The sequence below is a fragment of the Lemur catta genome, chromosome 3 (genome assembly GCF_020740605.2).
Source record: "Lemur catta isolate mLemCat1 chromosome 3, mLemCat1.pri, whole genome shotgun sequence".
NCBI lineage: Eukaryota > Metazoa > Chordata > Mammalia > Primates > Lemuridae > Lemur > Lemur catta.
The window spans coordinates 20,490,013-20,515,343 of record NC_059130.1 but is presented as its reverse complement, the minus strand read 5'-3'; the positions used below and the strand labels follow the sequence as shown (position 1 = coordinate 20,515,343).

The window sequence follows — 25,331 nt, the reverse complement described above, 5'->3', positions numbered from 1 at the left end:
GTACCCCCATTCTCCAATATATTCCTGCTCCTACAACTGAGGACCAATTGAATAGTACTCACCCTGTGTGAACACAGAGCTGCTCAAATTTCAGTTGCTCCCCCTTGACGGCCCCCCTTTCTTCATGCAGACTGGAGCTGTGGTAGTACTTAGCCCTCACTAACTGGATAATTCATTTTCAGTAAGTGGCTGGGGCTTCCAATTTTAAAGGGTTTGATGAAATCTTAGAGGCCAGTGAAATACTTAAAATCTGTGCCTATTGAACAGAATTCTATATCAATAGAAAGCAGCCTCTGACCCATTCCACGGGGCCCTTTTGTCCTTTAGCTCACCAAGTTAACACAAGAATCTCTGGTGGTCATTAGGCCTGGACAGTCGTATCAGGTCAGACTTTATAATGCTACTTGAGCCAGTGTTTGTTTTCAAGTTTGAACACAGACTCCTTTGTGTGAGAACTAATATTTACATGCTGTTGCTTGCAAATTAAATTTTATGTTATTGCTTTTAGCTATCATTTACTCACTTAACAAACAAATATTTATTGACTACTTTCTAGGTGCAGAGCAATGGCTAGGTAGTCATGGCTTTTTAAGTTCTCACCGGCTTTTATTCCTCCTCTTTATTTGATATGGGGGGGGTTTAATTGACATTACACTCATTCCTTCTGCCACATCATTAATGCAACCTGAAATGACTAGAACCTGCAGCAGGTCCCTGGGGCACTCCACAGCTGCCTACTTTTAATCATTCAGTTCTCTAGGAAATATTTCAACAGATTCCCTGTGGGCTCAAGGCCAATACATTAAAATTAATTCAGTAATACAATTACTGAACTAAGATGTGTCATTACCATTTCAGTCTCTCCATAAACTGTGCTAATCATGTATTTTTTTCCAAAAAGTAATTTTTCAATTCAACTTTAATGGCACTTTATCAACAACCACCAAATTTACCCTTGCTCTAACATACTTACATTTCATCCATGATTTTATTGAGAATCTCTGTGTATTTTTATTACCTTTTTTCCGCCACTGGCTCACATTTCCCCGAAATTTAGATGTGGTAATCCTGCCACCTTACTCCTGCGATCATTTTAGATCATCTCAAACTATGCTTTGATTTCCACTGATTTCCATTTATTTATTCAGTTATTCATGCACTCAGTAAATATTATTTTTCTCTGTAGAAACAAAGCACTAGGCACTATAGGAACTTATGGATATGATTAAGACAGTTTCTGCCCTTGAAAAGCTTACAAATTAGTGCCAGAGATAGATGAGAGACCAGGCAGAAGGAGACAGCTGCCGTTAAGAAAGGTAAAAGAAAATATTAAGGGAGAGAAAAGAGAGAATCTACAAATTTTGCCTTGGTGGATTAAAAGAAGTTTCCATAGGGGGGCTGCCATCTGAACAGACTTGAAGGTAAGTAGAATTTAGATAACTGGTGACAAAGGAGAGGTGAGAACTATGAATTATAGGTGCAAGATGAGCAAGGATGTGAAGGTGCATAGTGTAACTGTGCTAGCCTGGGCTGCCTTGGATATCAATCTGTGAAATAAAAATAATTGGAAAAAAAAACCTGAATCATTAAAGCAGTGTTCAAGAAAATGCCAAGGCAGGGTATGGAGGTATGTGTTGCATTCATATTACACAGAAAAATCATCATATTATCCTCTTTCATAATTTTTCTCCCAAATCTGTCGCATGAATGGCCATGCATAGCAACTGCCCCCAAAGTCTCTCCTCTCCAATGCTCTCAAGCCTCTAAAACAGCCTCCCAACCCAAGCTATGTACTTGTTTTTGGTTCCTCTGCCTCTTTTTCTAGCTATATTTTTCTTCCGTCAGTAGCTCTCTGTTGTTTCTACTGTAAATTCATCTAGCTTAGCTTCTCCAGTTCTGTCTCTGATTCATTACCCTCATCTACCTTATAAAGGCCAGGGAGTCAATGAGACAATTCCAACCCCTAATGGGCTGAAAGAAGAGAAGAGCCAATGATACCCCTGTGTTCACAATGTTTCCCTCTTACATTTGGGGGGAAAAAAGCACGTGTATGCTTTGTTTATGTATTTTTTTATTGAAGGCAGAAAATAACAAATCATTTGATACAGATAGACAGAATGGACTATGAAAGGATGAAGTGAGGAGGCTGCAAAGACAGCAATAAGAGCTAATATCTATGGAGCATTTACTATGTGCCAGGCAGGGTTTGGCTTTGAAGACTATGCTGGAAAATCCGAAATTCATTCCATAGCCCTTAGGAGCCATGGATGATTAGTGACTAGAAAACAGACATGTTCAGATTATACTTTAAGAAGGTCTACCTGTAAGATTAATGCATGTAAAATGAATGGATGGAGGCAAAGATGAAAGGCAGGAATATCAACAAGGAAGATGAAAAGTACAGTTGAAAAGTGCTCAGGACCCATCATGTTGCGCTTTTTTGGCTGTAAAGAAGAGAGGCTTGTGCAGGCCATTTTAATATAAGGTGTTTGTTTATGGAATATGCAGAAATTAAAACAGGAACTAGACCTGAACACCCTCAGGATCCAAGACAGCTCTGGAATAGAGGACTCTCTCTATCCCTCTCTCTCATGGTCTCTCCCCTACACTTTGTGTCTGCTCCACTCTCCTCCTGGGCTCCAAGGCCATCCTCTCCTTAGTTTCACATCCAGACCACAGAAGGAGCCTCTCAAGAAGATTCAGTTAATTAAATCACCCCCATAGGTGTCCTCAGTCAGCAGCCTCCAGTGCACAAAGAACAGCTGGTTGATCCTTCCCTGACTGGGTGGGCTATGGGCTGGGCAAGTGGGGAAGAGGCAGTTGGACACACCTGCCACCATAATTAGTATTTCTACTGGCAGTATGTTCAGAGAGGAGGGGGCAGCTTTTATCTTAGACCAAAAGTGACTGAATTAGTACCATTCTTCATCATGCCATAGCTAGCGCTGTAACCTTGACCAAGTCACTTATCTTCTCCATGTCTTAGTTTCTTCATCATTCAAATGGAGATAAAAGTAACAGCACTTTAGAATTTAGTGTTCTTCAGAATGACTAGCCACATTTAGTTAACATGAGGTTTGACTTCTCTGACACATCCGGTTAACTAAGAATAACAACACCTTGTATGTGTAATTACAGTTTGCAAATCAAGTTCACATCCATTTGATTTGATCCTCACAAGAACCCCTTACGGTAGGTAAGACAGATATTTGTTACCTCCATTTTTCTGAGATCCAGAGAGATTACATGACTTACTGAAGGTCACACAGCTATTAAGTGACAAAGGGAAGACTTGAAATTTTCCTCTTCAAACCTCAAGTCTGATGTGTTATCCTCTTGCTGCCCCTCAAGGTTTGGGTTACTTGGTCTTACAGAAGCTGTTGTGTATGGCAGATCTGCTATAGATATCAAAATGATTGTCTTCCTGCTCTTTCTATTCTTGTCTTCTTTTTTGTTATATGCCTCTCCAGTTCTTCTGTATTTTTAATTTATCACAGGAGTCTCTGTTTGGCTTTTAGTAATGAAGGGTTTGGTTGTGAAAATTCCGTCACTTCCCTGGGCATTGATCCTTGCTTCCTGGATTGCAGGGACACACTCCATCACAGTCACCGCTCTCACCTCAGCTGGGAACATTGGGGAGGATGGAATCCTGAGCTGCACTTTTGAACCTGACATCAAACTTTCTGATATCGTGATACAATGGCTGAAGGAAGGTGTTATGGGCTTGGTCCATGAGTTTAAAGAAGGCAAAGATGACCTGTCGGATCAGGATGAAATGTTCAGAGGCCGGACAGCAGTGTTTGCTGATCAAGTGATAGTTGGCAATGCCTCTCTGAGGCTGAAAAATGTGAAACTCACAGATGCTGGCACCTACAAATGTCACATTATCACTTCTAAAGGCAAGGGGAATGCCAACCTTGAGTATAAAACTGGAGGTGAGTTACTTTTGGAGAAAGGGAAAGAAAGCACCAAAAGATATTTGAAGTTAAAGGTTATGACTTTGATAAGGTATGAGTTATGATAAAGGTTATGAGGAAATATCATGTTGTGCTCATGAATGACTAGTATCAGCCAAAGACCCTCGCAATTCTGCTAGCAGTAATCCTTGGTATTTTTTGCCCAAGATCCACACCAACCCCCACAGTAGCTGACTATAATACTGGTCTTAAAATCTTTTGTCCTGGGCTCTTGCCACTTCTGAATTTCCAGGTATATTCCCTAAAATAAACGTAGTTTTTTTATGGCATAGCCCCTAATACTGCTACTAAAAGAAGCCTAAAAGCTGGCCCGGGATCTTTCTATGCCCAGAAGGCCCAGGCCCAAGTCTGAAATCAATTTCTCTAGAGACTATTGGCAGTGGGCCCATTTTAGGAGAAATTCAAAGGGGACCAACCAAAAAACTATTGTACTAAAAACTTATTAATTCTCCCCCCTCAATGAAATCCTCCTTCCTTGCCAACCCAATTTGGCACGTATTTTCTGAATTTGCAAGGACTCAGATAGATACCATGAGGAATATAAAGATGAGTGCCCTGCTCTTGCAGAGCTCACAGTGAAGATCTTACAGAGCTGAGGGTCAGTACAGGGATAAAGCATGTCAATGATTATAATAATTGATAAATCACATCAAATGCTTTAAGAGAAAGATAAGTCGAGTGACTCAGAGAATCAGAGGAAGAGAGAGATCACATACAAATGCACAGGAGGGAAGGGATAGAAAAGCCCCCATGGAGAAAAGGGCATTTGAGAGAGCCTTGAAGGACAGACAGAAAGTATACTGAGCCCTCCTAGCCTAACCTAGTCTGCACAGGCCTTTCTTAAACACCTCATAACATGCATATGTAATTATCCAAAGCAGAGACCTAGAATCAGACCTGTGTAAGTACAGTGGCCCAAGCAAGGTAATATCTCTGAGCCTCAGTTTCTTCATCTTAAAATGGGGATTAATGAGGTCAGGTCAAAGGGACCCTGGAGCCAACTGAAGGAGCTTCCAGTGGCAAAGCTAGAATAATTTAAACAACAAAATAAATAATATAGTATTGAATTAAAACTCCAAGTATAAAAAAATACATGACTACATGCTTATATGAATATTAAAAGAGATGAAACAAATCTTCTTTACAGATGAATTTCAAATAATTCATTTAGATCTCTCCCCCTCCAGGAAGTGCAGCTTAATACACACCCCACCCCACTCAGGTGTGTTAGACTCAATGAAGTCCAGCTACCAAAGAAACCTGGCAAACACTGCTTCAGGCAGTTAACATCACTAATGATAAGTCATGTTGCTAGCAGGTACCTTCTGATATGATGTGATAAGAACGGTACTTTATCTCCTGTTGTCTTCCTCTCCCAAACCTATAATCTCAGTCTAATCAGGAGAAAAAAAATCACACAAATTCTAATAGAGGGGCATACCTCAAAATACCTGACCAGTACTCCTCAATACTGTCAAGGTCATAAAAAACATGGAAAGATTAAGAAAATGTCACTGACTAGAAGAACCTAAGGAGATATGATGACTAAAAGCATTGTGGTACTCTAGATGGGATCCTGGAACAGAAAAAGAACATAGTTGAAAAACTGGAGAAATCCTAGTAAAGTCTGGAGTTTAGTTAACAGCAATGTGCCAATGATGGTTTCTCAGTTTTGACCAGTGCACCATGGTTAAATGTTAATGTTAGGAGAAACCAGGTCAGCAGTATACAGCAACTCTCTGTATTATGTTTGCAACTTTTCTGTACATGTGCTATTATTCCAAAATTAAAAGTTTGCTTTTTAAAATGGGGATGATAACATTCATAGGATTATTGTGAGCATCAAATGAAATAATATCTGGAACACAGTACTGGCACAGAGCGCACCCTCAGTAAATGGGGGCTCATTGTCATGTAAACTTAGTTTCCCACATCATCTCCTAGGAGCTTAATCCCTGCCTACTCCAAGCATATGGGTCTTGCCTCCCCTGCTAGAAGACAGACTCATTAAGAGCAAAGCAAAGGCTTTCCTATCACCACTCACTCAGTACCAGCTCAGTCCTGGGCAAAAGAAGATGCTAAATAAATCAATAAATTGTATCTTGCCATTATGGCCCAGTAAAAAATCCAGGTCTTAACATTTTCCCACAAGTGTCTTTCTGCCTAGTTATGAGGTGAAGCTAGTCTTAATTTCAAAATGCATTTACCTCCCCAGTGAGGAGAATTATCTTAAAAGAAAACAAATGCCTATTTATATCCCTGGATACCAGGGCTGGACAGTCTCCACCCAAGTAAACTCAAAGTCCCCACGATGACAAAGCTTGTGTGTGGAATTTCTGTGGGTGACAGGCGAATGCTGTTTGTTTCGCTAACTTTATCCTCCAGGCAGAAAAATACATAAAATCCGGAAGGTTTCACAGGTCCCTGGAAAATGCCCAGTTTCCCTAAGGAATAAGCTTGTTTATGATCACTAGAGGCCCTCTTACTTGGAGAAAATTGTCTGTTGTAACAATAATATACCTAGAACTTAGGTCCTTAGGGTTTATGGTATTGGCTAAAGGGTTATGATGTATAGCAGTACTATGAGCAAATAATTATTTTCATCTACAATACAATGGCCATACACAGACAGACTCCTGGGGAAGTACTGAATTACTTCAATGGTAGAAATGACTGTGTTTTGAAGACCTAGCACTCCAAAGGCATTGTCTTATCTGCCTGACTTTGACATCTCATCTGCCCCTTTCGGCGTTTGACCTTGCAGCCTTCAGCATGCCAGAGGTAAATGTGGACTATAATGCCAGTTCAGAGAGCCTGCGGTGTGAGGCTCCCCGATGGTTCCCCCAGCCCACAGTGATCTGGGCATCCCAAGTTGACCAGGGAGCCAACTTCTCGGAATTCTCCAACACCAGCTTTGAGCTGAACTCTGAGAATGTGACCATGAAGGTTGTGTCCATGCTCTACAATGTCACAATCAACAACACATACTCCTGTATGATTGAAAATGACATTGCCAAAGCCACAGGGGATATCAAAGTGACAGGTGGGTTCCTCCACACTTTTTGTATGGATTTATTGGGGAGAGAATAAAATCTAAATTGAAATCCAATTTCTTTAATAGATGTATTATGTACCATGGCAAAAACTCTCTAGAATCCTCTTCACTAAGACCCTGAACATAATTCCAATTGGGATTGCATTACATAAGAGAAGCCTAACACAAAACAATATATATGGCATATAGGTCAAAGATGGCAATTAAGCTTCATTTTGTGTGCCTTCTCATTGACTGGTTGTATGGAGAGCAGAGTTCAGGATTCTGAGGCTCTGTCTAATTCGGTAGGGCTACTTTGGTGTAGCAGTAGGGAAGTGATGATTATTTGACATCTTTGATATATTCGCCTAGTGTATTATATCCTAAGCCCCTCAAAACTGATTTGATTCTAACCTGCCTTTGAGATGGCTTTGAGTCTGAAGACTAAAGGTCTGGATTCTGACTTAGTCTTAGTCATCCCTCACGAGACTGACTCATGATCCCACCAATATTGCCCCAGGATTAATCTGAAACCTCTAGATTGAACTGGCCTCCCAGCACTCTAGCTGAGAACTACCTGCAAAGGCCCAACATTCTAGTTTCCATGCAGTATTTTAGTGAATACAAAACCTAGGGTTGAGCAAGTATCAAGAAAATGCATAGAATGATTTATGACTTCTAAGACCATCTCTCCTGGGGCTAAACTGGATTCAAACTGTAGTGAATGTGTATGTCAGGAGACTGCTATCTCTATCAAGTCTAGAACTAGGCAGAAAATATCTCACACATTGTAAGTACCCTATAAATGTTTGCTGAATTTAACTCAATGAATCCTATTCTTACCAGATTATATTTTTAAATTTAAAATTGTATATATAAACTCCCTAAATATGTACAATTATATCAATTTTAAAATATAACACAATTATGTGTGCATATATATATCAGTAACCTATAGAATGTGAGAAAATATTTGCAAATCATGTCTCTAATAAAGGGTTAATATCCAGAATATATAAAGAATTCCTACAACTCAACAACAACAAAAAAAATGAAATAACCCCAATTTAAAAATGGGCAAAGGACTTGAATAGAGATTTATCCAAATGTAATATATAAATGGCCAAAAAGTACAGGAAAAGATGACCAACATCACTAATCATCAGATATGTGCAAATCAAAACCACAAGGAGATATCACCTAACACCTGTGAGGATGGCTACTATGAAAAAAAGAAGAAGGAGAAAATAACAAGTGTTGGTGAGGATGTGGAGAAATTGGGATCCTCATGCACTGTTAGTGGGACTGTGAAATGGTACAAGTGCTATAGAAAACAGTATAGATGGTCCTTAAAAAATTAAAAATAGCACTACCATATTATCTAGCAATCCCACTTTGGGGGATATAGCCAAAAGAATTCAAAGCAGAATCTAAAGGAGATATTTGCACAGCCATGTTCCTAGCAGCACTATTCAGAATAGTCAAGAGATAGAAGCAACCTAAAATGTCTATCAATGGATGACTGGATAAATAAAATGTGATATAAACATACAATACAGTATTATTCAGCCTGAAAAAGGAAGGCAATCCTATCACATGCTACAACATGGATGAACTTTCAGAACATTATGCTAAGTGAAATAAGCCATTCACAAAAAGACAAATACTGTCTGATTCTACTTATATGTGGCATCTAAAGTAGTCAAATTCACAGAAATAGAAAATAGAATAGTGGTTACTAGGATTGGGGTGGAGGAGGTGGAGGAGAAAGGGGTTTTTGCTTAATAGGTGTAGAGTTTCAGATTTGCAACATGAAAAAATTCTAGAGATCTGTTTTACAACAATGTGAATATACTTAGCACTACTTAACTGTACATTTAAAAATGGTTAAGATGATAAATTTTGTGTTTTTTAAACTACAATTTTTTTAAGTATCTAATAAAAAAAAGTATATATATGAGAGAGCTCTTCCACCGTCTTGAGGAACAAATTGGCAACTATCCTGGTTAGGACTCTTTTAGTTGCCTGTAACAGAAAACTAACTCAAATAAACCTAAAATAAAAGGGGGATTTATTAAAAGGGTAATGAGATGTTTCATGGAACCAAAGAAAGAAGTACAATTGACTTGAGAAACAGCTGGAACCAGGAACTTAAATTCCAGTTGGATTCTTTTTCTCCTTTTAAATTTCTACTTTATTCTCTCTTTGCTCTCTCTTGTTTTAGTCTATATGGCAAAATGTGGTTGCCAAGAGATCTTATATTTAAAAATCTCTTTCACTTAAGAGAGTGACCAGATGGAACCTAATCCATCAGTCTCATTCTACATTCCCAAGAAGGACTTTGACTGGCTCAACTTGGGTCAGCTGCCCAATAGGGCAGTATCTGATGGAAGGCTTTCCCGAGAATGAAGCATTGGTCATTTAAAACAATAGATGTTGACAGCAGTACCTCAGTTCAGATGTCAATAAAAAGCTCCAAACTGTATAACTAATGTCTTCTAATAGCAGAGGCAATAATTGAACAAAACACAGACATTGAGCACACCTTTTATTCAGGGAGCAAATCCTTTTTCCTTACATGTTTATTAGATACATCAAAACAAGTGTTCCAAGTATCAGTATTAGGACTAAATACAACTTTTAATAGCTCAAAATTTTAAAAATAGCAGAATTTCTTCTTGCCATGCACAAAGTCAGTGTTCCATACATGTCTTTAAACGATTAAATGGGGTGATGGGATTTATATTCTGTGTTTTCTAACTATTCTGCTAATTTAGGCCATTCATGTAACAAGTATTTACTGTGTGCCAAGTAAGTTCAGAGCACTTTTTTAAACCTCATAATATACTGACATGAATAGCACAAGTATCATAGCATAAGTTAATCACAGTGTAGATTTGGTACTTAAAGGAAAGAGCTACTAATTATGACTGCCGTGGATCAGTAGATAAGGTAGAGTTCAAGCCGGGTTTTAAAGGAGAAAAAAATGGTTTTGATATTAATAGAATAGGAAGACATGAAGTCAGGAGCCAATTTCTCCCCTGGACCTATGCCAAGGATCCAGGGGAGAAATTATGAAGGTATTAACTGGGCAGTGGTAATGGGAAAGAAAAAGGGAAAGAATCAAAAGTTACCTGAAAATAATGTACAAGCCTTGGTGATGCAAATGTGAAGGTCAAGAGAAATAACAAGTCAGAATGGGTTTGATATTTCTACTCAGGATGCTTAGGAGATTGGTAGTGCTACCAGCAAAACGATGAAAACACAGGAGCAACATGTATGGGGAGAACATGAGGGTTTTAGAGATAAGTTTAAAATGCCCATGGTACACACAGGTAGAGATGCCCAATGCTTAGCACAGTACCCAGCACATGATAGGTTTTGGGGAAGAATGCTACATCTCTTCTCCACATATTTCCTTCAATGTAACCTTTTTAGCCTCTCTCTTTCTCCTTCTTTCACTGTTCTCCAAAGGAGAAGTAATTTATCTGAATGGGGAGTATATTATGAGAAGCTAGACAAGTAGCTCAGCTCCTTTTTTTTCCCTTTCTTTTTAGCTAACTCTCAGGAGTGTGTATACAATCTGCTCTGCTCCTTCAAGCCATCAGTTTTTCAAGGGTGGAATCTGCCCTTGCAGGAGAAGGTCTGCCCCAATCTGCTTCTGTCTGTCCCTGGGGAAGTCCGGGCTACAGCCCACTTGCCTACCTACAAAGCCTCATTCCTTATTATCAGATTTTTCAGCAATAAAGGTGGTATTTTGGTCTTCCAATTGCCTTACTCTTTTTGTCCTTCTCTTTAATTGGTCCAGAGCCAAGCTGAGGAAGAGATTGTTATTTATTGAACTCCTTGGAACCCCAACAGTAGGTGATCAGAAATATTTACTGAATAATGTTTTTAACTGACATATCTAGTAGCAACTGGAAGTCCAGATTTAGAACTCAGGACAGAGTTTAAGTTAAGGAATTAGATTTAGAAATGATCAGCATGAAAGTAGTGCTTATTAGGCTTGAGTGGGGTTACTATTGTTGTTTTATAGCTAATATTTATTGAGGGCACACTATGAATCAGGTCCTGTTCTAAGTGCTTTACATGTATTTACTCATTAATTCTTATAAGAACCCTATGAAGTAGGTTACTATTATTGTAGCCCTATTTTATAGGTGAAGAAACTGGAGCATATTGAGTAACTTGCCTAAAGTCACACAGCCAGTAAGTGACAGAGCTAAAACGAAATAAATGAGATAGGATTGTCTAGGGAGAAAATAAACCAAAAGAAGAGTATTTTCATTTCTTCACTTCTACCTTTCTCTACTCCATAATGAGCACAATGCTTCCTCAACACTTTACAGTTGTATGATGAAAGCTAATGACACAGATCCTGTAAAGGTGACTGTCTGGAGGAAAAATAGATCTGAAACCAAGGACTGGCCATGGCTGTTTGTTTAACCTACTTTTTATGTGGTAACCAATGACAATCTCTTTATTGGTATAGTTTTTCATTTGGCTGAGTGCTCACTGGAGTGGACCACAGAATGGAACTTCCTTTGAAAAAAGGGAAAGCTCTGCTTTTAAGACAGTTGCAGAAAGGTGGAGAAACGGGTAAAAAAAAAAAATTGCTTGTATTAGGAACTTGTTCTGTTTTGGGGGTAATTTTCTTTGCTAACCAGTCATATGAAGAAGACATCTAGTTTCTCCTATGTGACTCCAAACTTTTTTCTCTACCTTTACAGACTCTGAGATCAAAAGGCGGAGTCACCTACAGCTACTGCACTCAAAGGCTTCTGCGTGTGCCTCTTCTTTCTTTGTCATCAGCTGGGTACTCCTGCCTCTCTCCCCTTACCTGATGCTCAAATAATGTGACTCGGTCACACACAAAAATGCAAAGTCATTGGTCCAACAGGTGAGATGAAGCACAAATGGTATGGGAGACTGGTTCTGTGAGTGCTTATGTTCCTAACAAGAGTCAAGTAGTTCCAGCATCAGCCACAAAAGGAAACATTTAATGATGCCAGAGTTATAACACCATTTCCACTAGAATTGTGAAAGGTAATCATTTGTTAGCTTAACAAAGAGCATAGACCTCACTGACAAACTTACAGGGAAAACAACTCTGTATAATTCAAATATTTCTGTAAATTCAAATACCTTTTAATTTACTGAGTCATCAACGAAGTCAAAAATATCTTATTGAAGAGAAAGAGATGTTTAGCCCTGAAGGGTTACCCTGGATTTCACTGTTATTTATAAACTGTAATGACATATACATAATCACTCACATAAGTGACCTCCCCTCAACCCCTCCAACAAGGTCCCTTTTGACAGGAGAGCTGGCAGATGACTCATCAATTAGCACTCCTACTGAGACTTCTCTTTCTCACTTCAGTCCTCTGGCTCCAATTATTATTGGGACATTTGCTTCTGAATATTCTTCTGCATATGAAATGTGTATAAAGCTGAACTCATGAAGATCCAGTCAACACTCCCATGTTACTCAGTGGCATCCCCAGCAAGCCTCCAGGCTCACAGCCTTTGAGCTACTTTTGCCTCCCCTCCATCCTTTATGTCAATTTGTTACCAACCCTAACAGCATTTTCCCCTGTGTTGTCTCTCAGATTGATCCTAATCTAGCCTTTGTCACCTCACACCCAGACTAGTTCTAAAATGCTGTACTTGCTCCTTCCTCTCCCTATTTCAGCTGATAAGAAACATAGTGCCAGAATCAAAGTATTCAAACACTATTTTCATCACAGCATTCCTTTGCTCTGGAACCCAAAGTGACTCTCTGGGCACTACTGTATCAAAGTTAAAGTCCTTGCCTTCTCAGTTTCTCTCCCTGAGCTTCCTCCTTCTCTCAGCTTCCTACCACTACTCTCTGGTCTTGCTCCCTCTCTCACTGCCCCTTCCTGGAAATTTCCTCTACTCCATGGCAATTCATACCCACTACTTCCTTTATCCTTTTCAGGAAAATGCTCCCTAGCTTATAGCTCTCTTTCCTGAGGGTCATTGTATTTTACATCCTCTTGGCATGCATGTATAATTTATATCTTATACTCTCTAAGGCACATATATTCCTTGCCTAGATTGTTAAGTCCTCAGGGGCAGACAAAGATCTATTTTTCTGCTTGTTTTGTTTCTCTCACTCTCCAAGCTTTACTACAGGGCAATGCTCAAAGTAGATTCTTTGTAAGGAAACCCTTCAGTTTCCATGATTTCCAATCCTCCACAGTTGTCAATAGAGAGAGATTTCCCTAAGGAAACTGTCCCTTAGAGGTCTCACTTGTAGAGGAAGGAACATTTTCTTCTTTCCTTGATTTCCCACAACACTGCAAATGTGTTTTTAACAACCTGCAACTAGGTAATATGACCTATATAGTATAGCTGATTCATCTTTACCTTGTATTCCCTTAGAGTAATAATCTGCAGCCTTTTCTTTAAAAGCCGTGGCTTCTGTGTGATGGATGATGTTCACATGCAGTACACGCGGGGTCTTAGACAGCTACCCAGTTAGCTGCAGCTCCACCCCTTTCTCCCTAGAACCATAAAGGAATAACCTTAAAGCAAGTCGATTTTTAAAACTAAATGAATAGATCATTTTTTGTGACATACATTATAGCTAATCATGATATTTTAGGTCAAACACACTTCCTGGTTGGAAACTGAGGCAAAAGCCATCTTTCTACCTCTACTCAGGAGCCTGCCCAGGCTTCATCTCTCAGTGCCCATTTGCTCTGAGGACCTGTGTCTTCCCTGAGACTGTCACTGTGATGATACTCCTTTAAGGAGAGATTCAAGCCATCTCCCTTCCCCCCAGCAACCCATGGGACCATGTGGCCTCAATAGACCAACATCAAAATACAGAAAAATAAGCCCATTTTAAAATAAGAGATATGCTCACACAGTGGCAGGGAGACTCTTAGTTCTCAATCAGTGTTTGCTGAATGGCTTTAATGGTATCTTATTGCTGTTATTTTCAGAATCCCAGGAATCTACAGAACTATTGCACCACCAGATATGACCTAGTTTTATATTTCTGGGGGAAAATGAATTCATGTCTAGAGTCTAGAGTGGACAAACAAGAACAAGAGACAAAAAGAAGCCAAAAGCAACCACAAAAGACTCCAGTATGAACAAGATAAGTCTATCTTCAAAGATATATTAAAAGTTGGGAAAATAATTCATCTGAACTGGAGAAGTATGTTAAGACTGTTAAGTAAAATGCATTTGGAGACAAGTGTATCCCTAGATCTCAGGGACCTCCCCTTACCTATTATCTCCTGGGGAGTGAGAGGATGGGATACGGTATGTCCCTTGTCAATGCATCCTTAGTTGTATGTTCTGTAATGTTGCTCTGAGGAAGTTCTTGGAAAGTTCCAGTTGCAATATATCCACATCTTTGTTCTACAAATGTATGCTGTAAGAAGCTGATTCCGCTGCCACTTCACAACTGAGGGGTGGCTGCATTTTAGTGATGGGTCAAATGATTCACTTTTCATTATGATGCTTCCAAAAGTGCCTTGGCTTATCCTCCCACCTGAAAAATGCCAAAGACATGAAAAATGACCATGGCAAAAAAAAAAAAGTAATTGGTGACAATGATTTTATAAATAATCTGAGCACCTCCTTTTTATACAACAAATGCCACTTTATTTCTCAAATGATGTTCATTTGTGAATGGTCCAGGGAAGGGACCTCTCACCTTGCCTGTGTGGCATTATGTCATCACAAGGTTTGAGGCTTTTACTTTCTATCCTACATGGACAGCTATGACCTCAGCTTTCAACATCATCTAGAACAGTGGGACTCAACTGGGGTGATGCTGCTTCGGAGAAAATTTTCATTGTCAGAAATTGAGGGTGGGGTGAGCAGGCGACAGTGCTACTGGCATCTAGTGGATAGAGCCCAGGGACATTGTTCAACATCCTACAACGTACAGGATGTCTCCCCACAACCAAGAATTACCCATCCCCAAATGTCAACTGCACCAACGTTAAGAAACCCTGATTTAAAGTAGAAAGGGGTCTAGAAAAGAGGGCAGCTTGCTCCCTAAAAATAGGCATTCTGTCTCTTTGGCTACTGCCTCAGCACAGAGAGCCAGAACTCTGTTGGGCAACCAGGATAATATCTTTCAGGGAACAGAGTTGACAATGCCTGAGGGAAATTCCTGATGGGATTATTTTCAGCTTGTTGAGCTTCCCTTCACTCTACCCTACAAACCAAGTTCTGTAAGAGAGCTACCTGAGTTCCATCTCAAGTTCTCTCACTCTAAATTTAGATCTTCAGCCCCTGCCTGGCCAAAATTCAAATTAAAGCAACAAACATGTTCCTTCCTTAAAACACACAGAGACTTTTTAAAGCAGGGACAATGACCCTTTAAAATGAGGCCTTGAGGAATGAAGCTCTGATGGAAAAGAATGCTTTGTTTCCAGCCCCCTTCCCACATTTTTTATGTGTTGACCACTGCCTTCCTGGCACTTTGGAGCCACCATAACTGTATTACACTTTGTCATGGAAAACTTGATTTTGGAGTTCTGACCATTCGAGAGAATGATTAAATATCTATTTCCTACACTGTTGTCTGCCTGGTTTGTTAAAGAAAGTAAGTGAAAGGGAAGATGGGTTAAAAAGCTATAGAGCAGGTTCTAAAAATCAGTACCTAACACATAACAGGCCTTTGATAAATCCTGAGTGAATATGTAAGTGAATGGGAGGGAATGAGGGGAGCCTGTGAGTATGGGCTAGGGGGCTGGGTCTAGTTTCTTAAAATTCCACTAGGCTTTTACTGGCCTGGCATGTCTCCATCTGGGAAAATAGCAGTGGCAATGGTCTTGAGGAAGATAAATGTGAGAGAATATATGCATATATATATATATGTGGACAAACTTCTGATTTTCACTACTGAGGAATTATTAAATTTTTCAGATATAGACCCAGAGGCCCAGGGTGAAGTATGGGTAACTGGCTAACCGCAGGTTATATGACTTTCCAAAGCCACGCCAGTAGTTGGTGGAGGGATGTAATCTATAGAAAATGTAATTGTCAGGGGACAAATTCCCAAGGGACTTTCACACCGACTTTGCCCTGCTGCTTTTCCAGCCCAGTCCCAATAGTCCTTTTGCAAGAAGAAACCAGTGCTGCATCAAATTGAGAAAGCAAACTATCCCAGGTTATGAAATCAAAACAATCCCAGCCCAGGTTGCATTATTTGGCCTTGTTCACAAGCACACAGCAGATGCATTAGATAACAGATGTAGTCATATCAGCCCAACTGTAAGGACCAGAATATGATGCACACCACAGACATCTGGGGATATTTAAGCTTAGATGCCAAAAGCCACAGCATTTTCAGAAGTATTAACACATTTGATGGAACAAACAAGTCAAACTTGAGGGTGAAGTATGGGGTACCAGCTATTCCCAGATTGTATGGAAGACTCGTTTTAAGTGCACAGTGGTCTCAATCTGTGCATTGTTAACTGGGGGAGAGGAATGTACTGGGGGTCATTATTACATAATAAGGCTTCTGCTCTATGGAATATGTAGTGTGCTTTGGTTCTCTGATGAAACTTACAGTGTCCAATCTTCCTCTAGCTGGTGAAGTCTCCACATACCCACCGTGCTGCTCTAATTCAGACTGTCTGTCTTACCATGTGCCTGAACTACTTGCTCCTTCCTATCTTGGCTTATTTCCTCTTTCCCATGATTCATTCCCAGGAGTTTCAATATGGAAGTCATCAGTGAAAATAAATAGCATCACGGAAACAGAAGCTTAGTTCTGCTCTCTCCCATTTTTCTTTAAATTTCACCCACTAATAAGGTTCAATAAAAATTCTTCTTTCCCCATGAAGCTTTCCCTGAGTGGTCAAATACACCATGATCCTACCCTTTTCTTTAGTCTACTCATAGTACAAAATCACAGAATTTTTTTTCATTGCTGTGCATTTCGACTCCATTAAAAATGATGACAAAATAAGGATGGGGACACAGGCAGCCCTTGGAAGTTTGCTCTGTGAAAGAGGGTCAAGTAGGTGTCCCCTAGGAAGGCTTGTTTACTGATGGTGTCTGCTGGGCCAAAGCAGTTAAGCTGCAGCCTGGGAAGGGGGATCCATACTTATCACTCCAGGAGCCCCTGTCTACTGGAAGGCATAGGTCTGCCAGGTGATAGTATTGCCTGACTTTTCTCAAAGCCGTAACTTTGACCTTCAACTTTATCTTATCTCTTCAATTCAAATCTAATTGTCTGCCCTAAAAGATATTCTTAGTATTTTCAATTTAAAGATCCCTTACCCCAAACACTAAACATTAGTTTAAATAAGAACTTTATGGCTTAGTACAACCTCTGTGGAAAAAAGTATGGAGATTCCCCAAACAATTAAAAGTAGACCTACCATTTGATCCAGCAATCCTACTACTGAGTATTTGCCCAAAGGAAAAGAAGTCATTTTACCAAAAAGACACCAGTACTCAAATATTTATTGCAGCACAATTCACAATTGCAAAAATGCAGAATCAACGCAAGTGTCCATCAGTTCATGAGTGGATTAACAAAATGTGGTACATGTATTCTATGGAACACTACTCAGCCATGAAGAAGGATGAATTAAGGTCTTTTGCAATAATTTGGATGGAACTGGAGTACCGAGGTCCACTGATGCAAATAACCACTTTTATAGAAGGAAAAGGAATTCAGTGCCTCCTATGTGTGAAACATTATACTAAGATATTTCTCTCATTCAATCCTTATCCTATAAGGTGTGTATCGTTTCGACCCTTGCACCGTCACCATCACCATTTTATAGAGGAGAAAACAGGTCCTGAGAAGGTAAGTAACCTCCCAGGAGCACACAGCCAACAGGTTAACCAGAATTCAGACCAAATCTATCATCACAACTCATACTATTTTTGAAAGAGTATGAGCATGTATAAAAGTGCTTTGAAAGATTTAAAACATTATATAAATATTGCCTACGATGTTCTTATTTGTATTAAAATATGAGGATTCATTGGGAGCTCTCAGCTTTGTTGCTCATGAGGATCTCCAGCCATCTGTGAGGAGGACAGCTCCTCTCCCTGGAGGAGACAGCAATGATTCCTCAATTATTGGGCCTTCCCAGATGCACAAAGGGGCTGGCAGTGAAATTGCAAGCCTCCTCCTAACTCACTCTAAGGACAACACCTTGTGCTCCCAGCAGTTCCTTGGGGAATGTCTCTAAGACTTCAGATGTAATTTGTAATCTTCTGAGGTAGAAGTCTTTACCAGATGATACAAAATGTTCCTGAGACCAGTTTATATGTTCTTTGTTGTTCTGCATCAACTATACTTAGAAAGAACAGATTTAATTTTTATAAAATCCTCCTTGAATCCACTAATGTTGAGAATTAGATCACATATGGTCCTATCCACTCTGCCATGATCAAGCAAACTACTTTTATGTAGTCAAATCATTTTTTTTCTACTTTGGTTTCTTTCTTTAATACTTATGTTTAAATATGGTTAGATATGCCCCTGTACCCCAAGATCATATAAAAACTTAATCTTTACATTTTAATATTTTATTTTTAATATTTAAAACTTTAATCCATCTGAAATTAATTTTTGGTATACTCTATACAGTAAGGGAGTTAACTATTGTTTTTTCAAGTGACTCTCCAATACTATTTGTAAGTTAATTCATCCTTCCCCCCACTAAATTTTTAAAATATTTTATTATGTTGTTTATTCTTATACATACTCATATCTGTTTCTGAACTTTTGATAACCTTTGAGACCTACAGTTTTAGCCAGCATACATAGGAAAGGAAAAAGTTATATGCAAATATATTCACCTAGCTATTTCCTGAAGATGGATAAGAAAGAGAACAAAATAGAGGAAAAAATTAGAAATTATTAGTGAAGCAAGGCATGGTGGCTCATGCCTGTAATCCTAGCACTTTGGGAGGCCGAGGCAGGCAGATTGTTTGAGCTCAGGAGTTCGAGACCAGCCTGAGCAAGAGCGAGACCCCATCTCTGCTAAAAATAGAAAGAAATTATATGGACAGCTAAAATATATATAGAAAAATTAGCTGGGCACAGTGGTGCATGCCTGTAGTCCCAGCTACTCGGGAGGCTGAGGCAGAAGGATCGCTTGAGCCCAGGAGTTTGAGGTTGCTGTGAGCTAGGCTGATACCACGGCACTCTAGCCCAGGCAACAGAGTGAGACTCTGTCTCAAAAAAAAAAAAAAAAAAGAAATTATTAGTGAATAGTCAGAAAGGAATTATCAATTCAGTAAATAAACCTTTCTAAGAATTTTTCTAGTGTAAATTAGGGTATTACCATTCTCCTTTAACAAACAAGGAGTAAACAGAGGTGGATACAATCTGGATAAAGATACACATGTGTCAGGAAAATGCTTTGCTCCATTAAAATCCTCTCCCCACCTCATCCAGTAGAATACCAGAGTATTCTACTTATCTACCGTCAGGGTCAAGCCTGAGCATATTCTGAACAGAGTTGCTGTGATGGGCAAAATCTATATTGGGAGTCCCTGACTAAACAGTGGCTGCCTCATTGGTAACTGTGACAATTAAATGAGATAATTCATAAAAAGCAGTTATTACATTGCCTGCCTGGCTGTATAAGTTTGCTAGGACTGTCATAACAAAATACCACAGACTGAGTGGCTGAAACAATAGAAATTTATTTTCTCACAGTTCTGGAGGAGGAAAATCCAAGATCAAGGTGTCAGATTTGGTTTCTCCTGAGGCCTCTTGTCTTTGTCTCATAGACAGCCACCTTTTTGCTGTGTCCTCACAGGGCTTTTTCTCTGTCCATGTGCACCGCTGGGGTCTCTCCCTCTTCTTATAAGGACACCTGTCATACTGGATTTGAACCTACCCATGTGACCTCACTTGACCCTCATTACCTCTTTAAAGGCCCTATCTCCAAATACAATCACAATCTGAGGTATGCTGAGGGTCAGGAATTCAACATATAAATTTGGAGGGACACAATTCAGTCCATGATACGGACATATATGGGAAGGAACTAATAAAAATTAGCAATTATTAAGCATATGTGTTGGGCACAGCAAATGAATATCAAGAAACCATAAAAGGGAAGATATGAACAAATTTGCTTTTTTTCCTCCATTTAACCAAGAATAGACAGTTAATGTTTGCACAGCTGGGACACAACAGAAGGCATTGTCCAAATAGCTACTGATAGCAAACCAGGTCAGAGGACACTTGAAGACTAGAGTACAATGGCTCAGCAGGTAGATGCTGTTAGGGGAACTGAATTGGCTAATGGCCTCCCCAAACCACAGGTTACTATTTTAAATGTTACAAAAGACCACAGTGCATGAAAAGATGAAAAATAAAACCAGTGTGATTCCAGTCTTCAAAGGAGGAGAATTGAGTGATAAGGGGGCAGTTTGGCTCCATGTGACTAAACTAAATTGCTGAGTACTAGGTCTGTTTGGGGGCTAGAGGTAGATTACAATCTATCCTGTCCTGGGGCTCTCGGGATAGAAATGGAGGGGTTTTTTTTTTTTTCTTTCCTTCTCACTAAAACCCTTAACTTTTTGCAGTCTTTGAAGACTGAAAACACCTGTGTGCTGGTCAAAGTCATGCAAAAAGGACACAGACACATGTATCTCTAGTGCTACATAGTGTAAACATAAAGGGTTTATTTGAGGAGAAACTTACAATCATATCTGAAGGAGCTGGGCAATCCTCGGGGCTCTTGATATAGTGCTTAGGCCAGTCATAGCTGTACTGGGCTCATTACGGTCAAGTGTTCCAGTACAGCGTGGTCTCCCCAACCCCATTATAGTAGAGAGGGACAGTTCCCCGCAGAAATGCTCTATATTTTATTTGTAGAAAAAGAAAAGTAGGCAACTATGATGCTATGGAAGCCCCCAGTTTTAAAAAATGGCCTTGTTGGAAAGGGGAGCCTCCAAAGTTCAGGAGTTGTTATGAGGTTGTTTTTCTGTCAAGGGCTTTCAGGGTCTTTCAGATATGTATCTGCTCAGTCAAGAAAAAGGAATAATCAGATCTGCCTGCCAGCCATTGTAGGAGAGTCAGGCAATCCTCACTACATATAAATGTCACTGGACTATTGATAGGTTGAAATGGCAGCACAAAGGGTGACCAACTTTAAGAGCTCTCACACGGGTGTGGCCATACATGCTGGGTAGCCAGCTCCCTGCCTGGCGTGGGAAGGAAAGGCCTGCTGGGCTCTGCTCAGATTTGCATCAGCACTCAAAGGAGCAACTGCCCCAGCGTCTCAACTAGTCTTCCTGCCTACAGTTTCATTTAACTGCCCCTTAGAGGCATGGTACAAATACACGTAATGTGCTTCAGGAGGGGAAAAATAAGCATTAATTAGGCCTTGTTCAAAACAGAAGAGTGATAAAGTTGAGAAATAGAAGAATGAGTCTTTCCTAGGTCAGTGTGGCATGGTGGTGGGATTTGATCCAAAAACCCTGGCAGAATCCTAGGCCTGTTCTTGAGAGAAGATGGGAAGAAGATGTTCTTGACAGAACATGTGGGAAGACAGAGGGAAAATGGCTACTCAACTAGTGAGTTAAATAAGCCAAGACTCTATTAGGACTCAAGATAGGTGATTCTCAGTTTTCCTTAATGTGCAAAAGAACTTGGGTGTGTACATACACTAAAAATTACTGGCAATTTTTAGTTTATAGAGAAAGAAATTACTCCTAACCCCCCCCCCAAATAATGATTACATGTCTGTGCATGCTCCAATCTTTATCCATGTGCACATATATTTTGAAGAGCTGCAATTATAGCCTTCATCTTGTGTAAATATACAGAATTACGTACCTAAAGATTTGCTAACTTAGAAAAGCAGTGGACTTTACTCAATCCCATGCATTTCACTTGAGGAATTTCAGTCTGAAGTACATCATTCATTAGATAGTAGTTCCTGCTGGCAAGGGTGAAGTTGCAGCCTGGGTTGAACCTACACAATTTTATACAAAAGGAAAGGTGTAAAATTTGGTAAGGAGCAGTAGATTTAAAATTGTTGGAACCTAGATGTGGGGGAAATGCCTGAAGTCCATAAGACAGAAAAGAGAATCTCTTACTTTTATAGCATATTCTGGTTTGTATTAATATCATCCTTAAAATGGTGCTAACAATAGCTACTTCTCAGGGATTTTGTGAGGAATAAATGATATAAAAAACTGCATTGCAAATGCTCTACAAAAAAAAAAAAAAAAACCTAAAAATGGAAAACAAACCATGATACAAGTAAAGAACTACTAGTATTACTCATGAGTCCATATCTCTCACTAAACTCGAGACTCCTGAAAAACAATTCCCTTACTTCTTATCTTTGTATCCTCTCCACTCCACCACTTCCCACCTCCCTTTCCTGTCTACAGTATAGAGGCAGAAACAGAGCTCTGTTGGAGCTGAAAGAAACAACCAACCAATTTCTCCTGGGATTGTCAGGAATATTTCACCAAGAGTTTTACAGGGGTAATAATGTAGATCTGGGAGCTATTTTTAATATTTCATAAAAGTCTAACCTGAAATTATGCTATTATCAGCAGTAAAGCTTTACAAGCCAGATAAAACATCAAGGTTTTCTTTTGTGTTTTCTTGTTTTTTCCTTCGGAACAGAATTATATAAAACAACTATGCATCTCACAGAAAAATTAATTATTGCTTTATTTAATAAATATTATGAGAGGCTCTGTGGTAGCTGCAGAGGACAAAGAGATGAATAAAGTAAGTCATAATCCTTGCCTTTCAGGGATTTACAGTTCAGTAAAGACAGACAAGTTTAATGTATAAGTATAATATTGTATGACAAGGACAATTACAATGAAGGGAATATATGTGAAAGTCTTAACCCAGACTTTAGTGGGGCTTGGTGGTCATGAAAGGCTTCCTGGAGGAAGTGAAACTTCTGGGAGTTATCCAGGCAATTGCTGTGTGTGAAGAATGAGGAGAGGGAGCAATCTATGCAAGAGTCCAGAGGTGAGAGAAAACATGTTACCAAGAAACTGTGGTTCAGTAGGGCCCCAGTATAAAACTGGAGTACAACATAGGTAGAGACAGGGTGCAAGGAAAAATGGCATTTTACCCCAACTTTTATTTTGAAAATGTTCACACCTAGAAAACATGTGAAAAAATGGTGCAATGAACATATATATACATGCTTCATCTAGATAATACACAACACACACACACAGATTGAGAGAGAAAGACAGAGAGAATGGATTTGGCAAAATGTTAACAACTGGTGATCAATTATTGATGGTAGAGATTTCTGACACTTCTTAGATGCTCCCTCTCCCCCAACCTGTAAATGTAAATCTTTCTCTATCTTTCTTCTATTTTATACTCCTCTCCCTCCTTGGGAAACTTTGGAGATTAACTGGTCATTAAAAAGTTCCATTGTTATGTGTACACACTCTAGGAATATCCAGGGCAGATAAACCAGTGTTTGCCCACTGTTCATGACCAGTGCTCTAAGGAACATTCTTAGACTTTTTTCTTTCTAATCACCCCCTTAGGAAACTTTAATCTACAGATATACTATATATCTGTTCCTGTACTGTATATATATTTCTGCTTTATAGGCTGAAAGAGTAAGATTTTTTTCATACCGTAAGAACCAAATTCTGCTTACATTGAGAATGTATGAGATAAACAGATCTAACTTAAAAGAGTAATAAATCAGATTATAATAGAATGAACTCTTATTATAATTAATTTCTGGAGACAATATTCATATATTAATCACTTATATAAGTGTAAAGTAAGATAAAGTCTAAATTTTCTAACAAAAAAGTTAACTTCTAATTCTCTGTTTCATCTCTTCTAAGGAAAACATTTTTGTTGTAAACAAGCCATTCATTTTTATATGCTCCAGATAACCCAGTATAGTGGTAAAAGATCAGTCGATTGTCCTCTGGTCCTAAACAAATGACTTCAGTGACTAAAGTTTCAGTTGGGGAGTGGGTGCTGGGGTGTGGAGAACATGGCGATCTCAAGCAGCTTGGGGGCACAGAGGGAAACAAATGAAGTTAGGCAAACACTAGAGAAGGAGGAGACAAAAACCAGGCAGGTGTTGGAATGGGAGGGTTGTACTGAAGGTAAACGCTAATGATAACACTGTTTTGCCAAGGTCTAAAGCAGAACTGTCCAATAGAAATTTACTGTGAGAAATTTACATAATTTTATTCTAGTGTGAACTAAAATAAAATCTTAAACCCCTGCCCTGGCCGACTGAATGGACCTCCTCTTGGCCAAGGGGGTACCCTAAAACTGAGTTACTGGCCATGAGAAGGGAGGTCAGGCATGCCTCATCATACCCCTCTCTCTTCTCATAGATATTCTTTGTAAATCATTAACAGGCCTAAGTCTATGCAAGACAAAGCTGCAGGTCCTCAATTTACATAAAAAATCACTTGAGTCTGGGTATATGGCCAGTGGCTTGTCTCTGGTTAACAGATTTCCTTATCTTAAAAATATTCCAAGGCTTTAGAAAAAGCTTCATATCTTTAACAAATTACAAATCAAAGAGTCTTTAAAGCCACTATAGGTCCCCACTTTAAGATGTCCCACTTTTTCAAACCAAACAAATGTATGCCTTTCATGTATTGATTTATGACTTTACATGTAATTCCCGTGTCCCTGAAATGTATAAAACCAAACTGTAACCCAACCACAGCAAGTCCACTTACTCAAGGCTTCTTGGGCATGACTCCAGGCCATAGTCCTCAAATTTGGCTCAGAATAAACTTCTTTATTTTACAGAGTTTGGCTTCTTTTCCATTGACACTGTAACAGAGGGAATGGCCTGAAAAAAACAGCAAATGAACTGTCTGGCTGGGTCCAGGCAGACAAAGGTCTGGATGGAGGTCATGAGATTGTCTTTCCCATAGATGGGATGGAACAGCAATTGCCTGAGGCTGAAAACTTCCCTTTATAAAGCTCTGTATTCCTGCTTATGATGAGTATGATGGCATTTTAGACAGGAGTCTCCATCCTCCTCATTTGCCAGCAAATTAATAAATCTCTTTCCTTCTTCTCAAACCACTTGTCCTTGTTCTTCTGATGTGGCCTTGGGGACAAGCACTGAGCTTTTGGTAACGGAATTTGGTATCTCCTGGTGGGCACCCCAAAGTAGGGGAGGAGCCCTGGGGCAAGCCATGGGTCTTCACTGGAAGGAGAGGCTTCTTTTCAAGGTGAGAGAAGAGAGTATGGGACGGTCCTAGCAGCTGCCAGAGCCTGTTTTAGCTTCGGGGAAATCTCATCTCGCCCTCCCCTCACCCCCCCAAAGTAGATGCAGCTCTCCACAACCTGA

At 39.5% G+C, this 25,331-nt stretch overlaps 1 protein-coding gene across 1 annotated transcript in view; it reads left to right on the top strand.

The window, feature by feature from the left end:
- VTCN1 (V-set domain containing T cell activation inhibitor 1) overlaps positions 1-15,577 on the top strand; it is a 53,051-nt gene extending 37,474 nt beyond the window's left edge. The window contains exons 3-6 of the mRNA XM_045546918.1: positions 3,588-3,935; positions 6,742-7,020; positions 11,742-11,911; positions 13,986-15,577. Of these exons, the coding sequence (XP_045402874.1) occupies positions 3,588-3,935; positions 6,742-7,020; positions 11,742-11,866 (752 nt within the window). The 3' untranslated portion in view covers positions 11,867-11,911; positions 13,986-15,577. The remainder of the gene's footprint in view (positions 1-3,587; positions 3,936-6,741; positions 7,021-11,741; positions 11,912-13,985) is intronic.
- Positions 15,578-25,331: the final 9,754 nt, after the last annotated feature.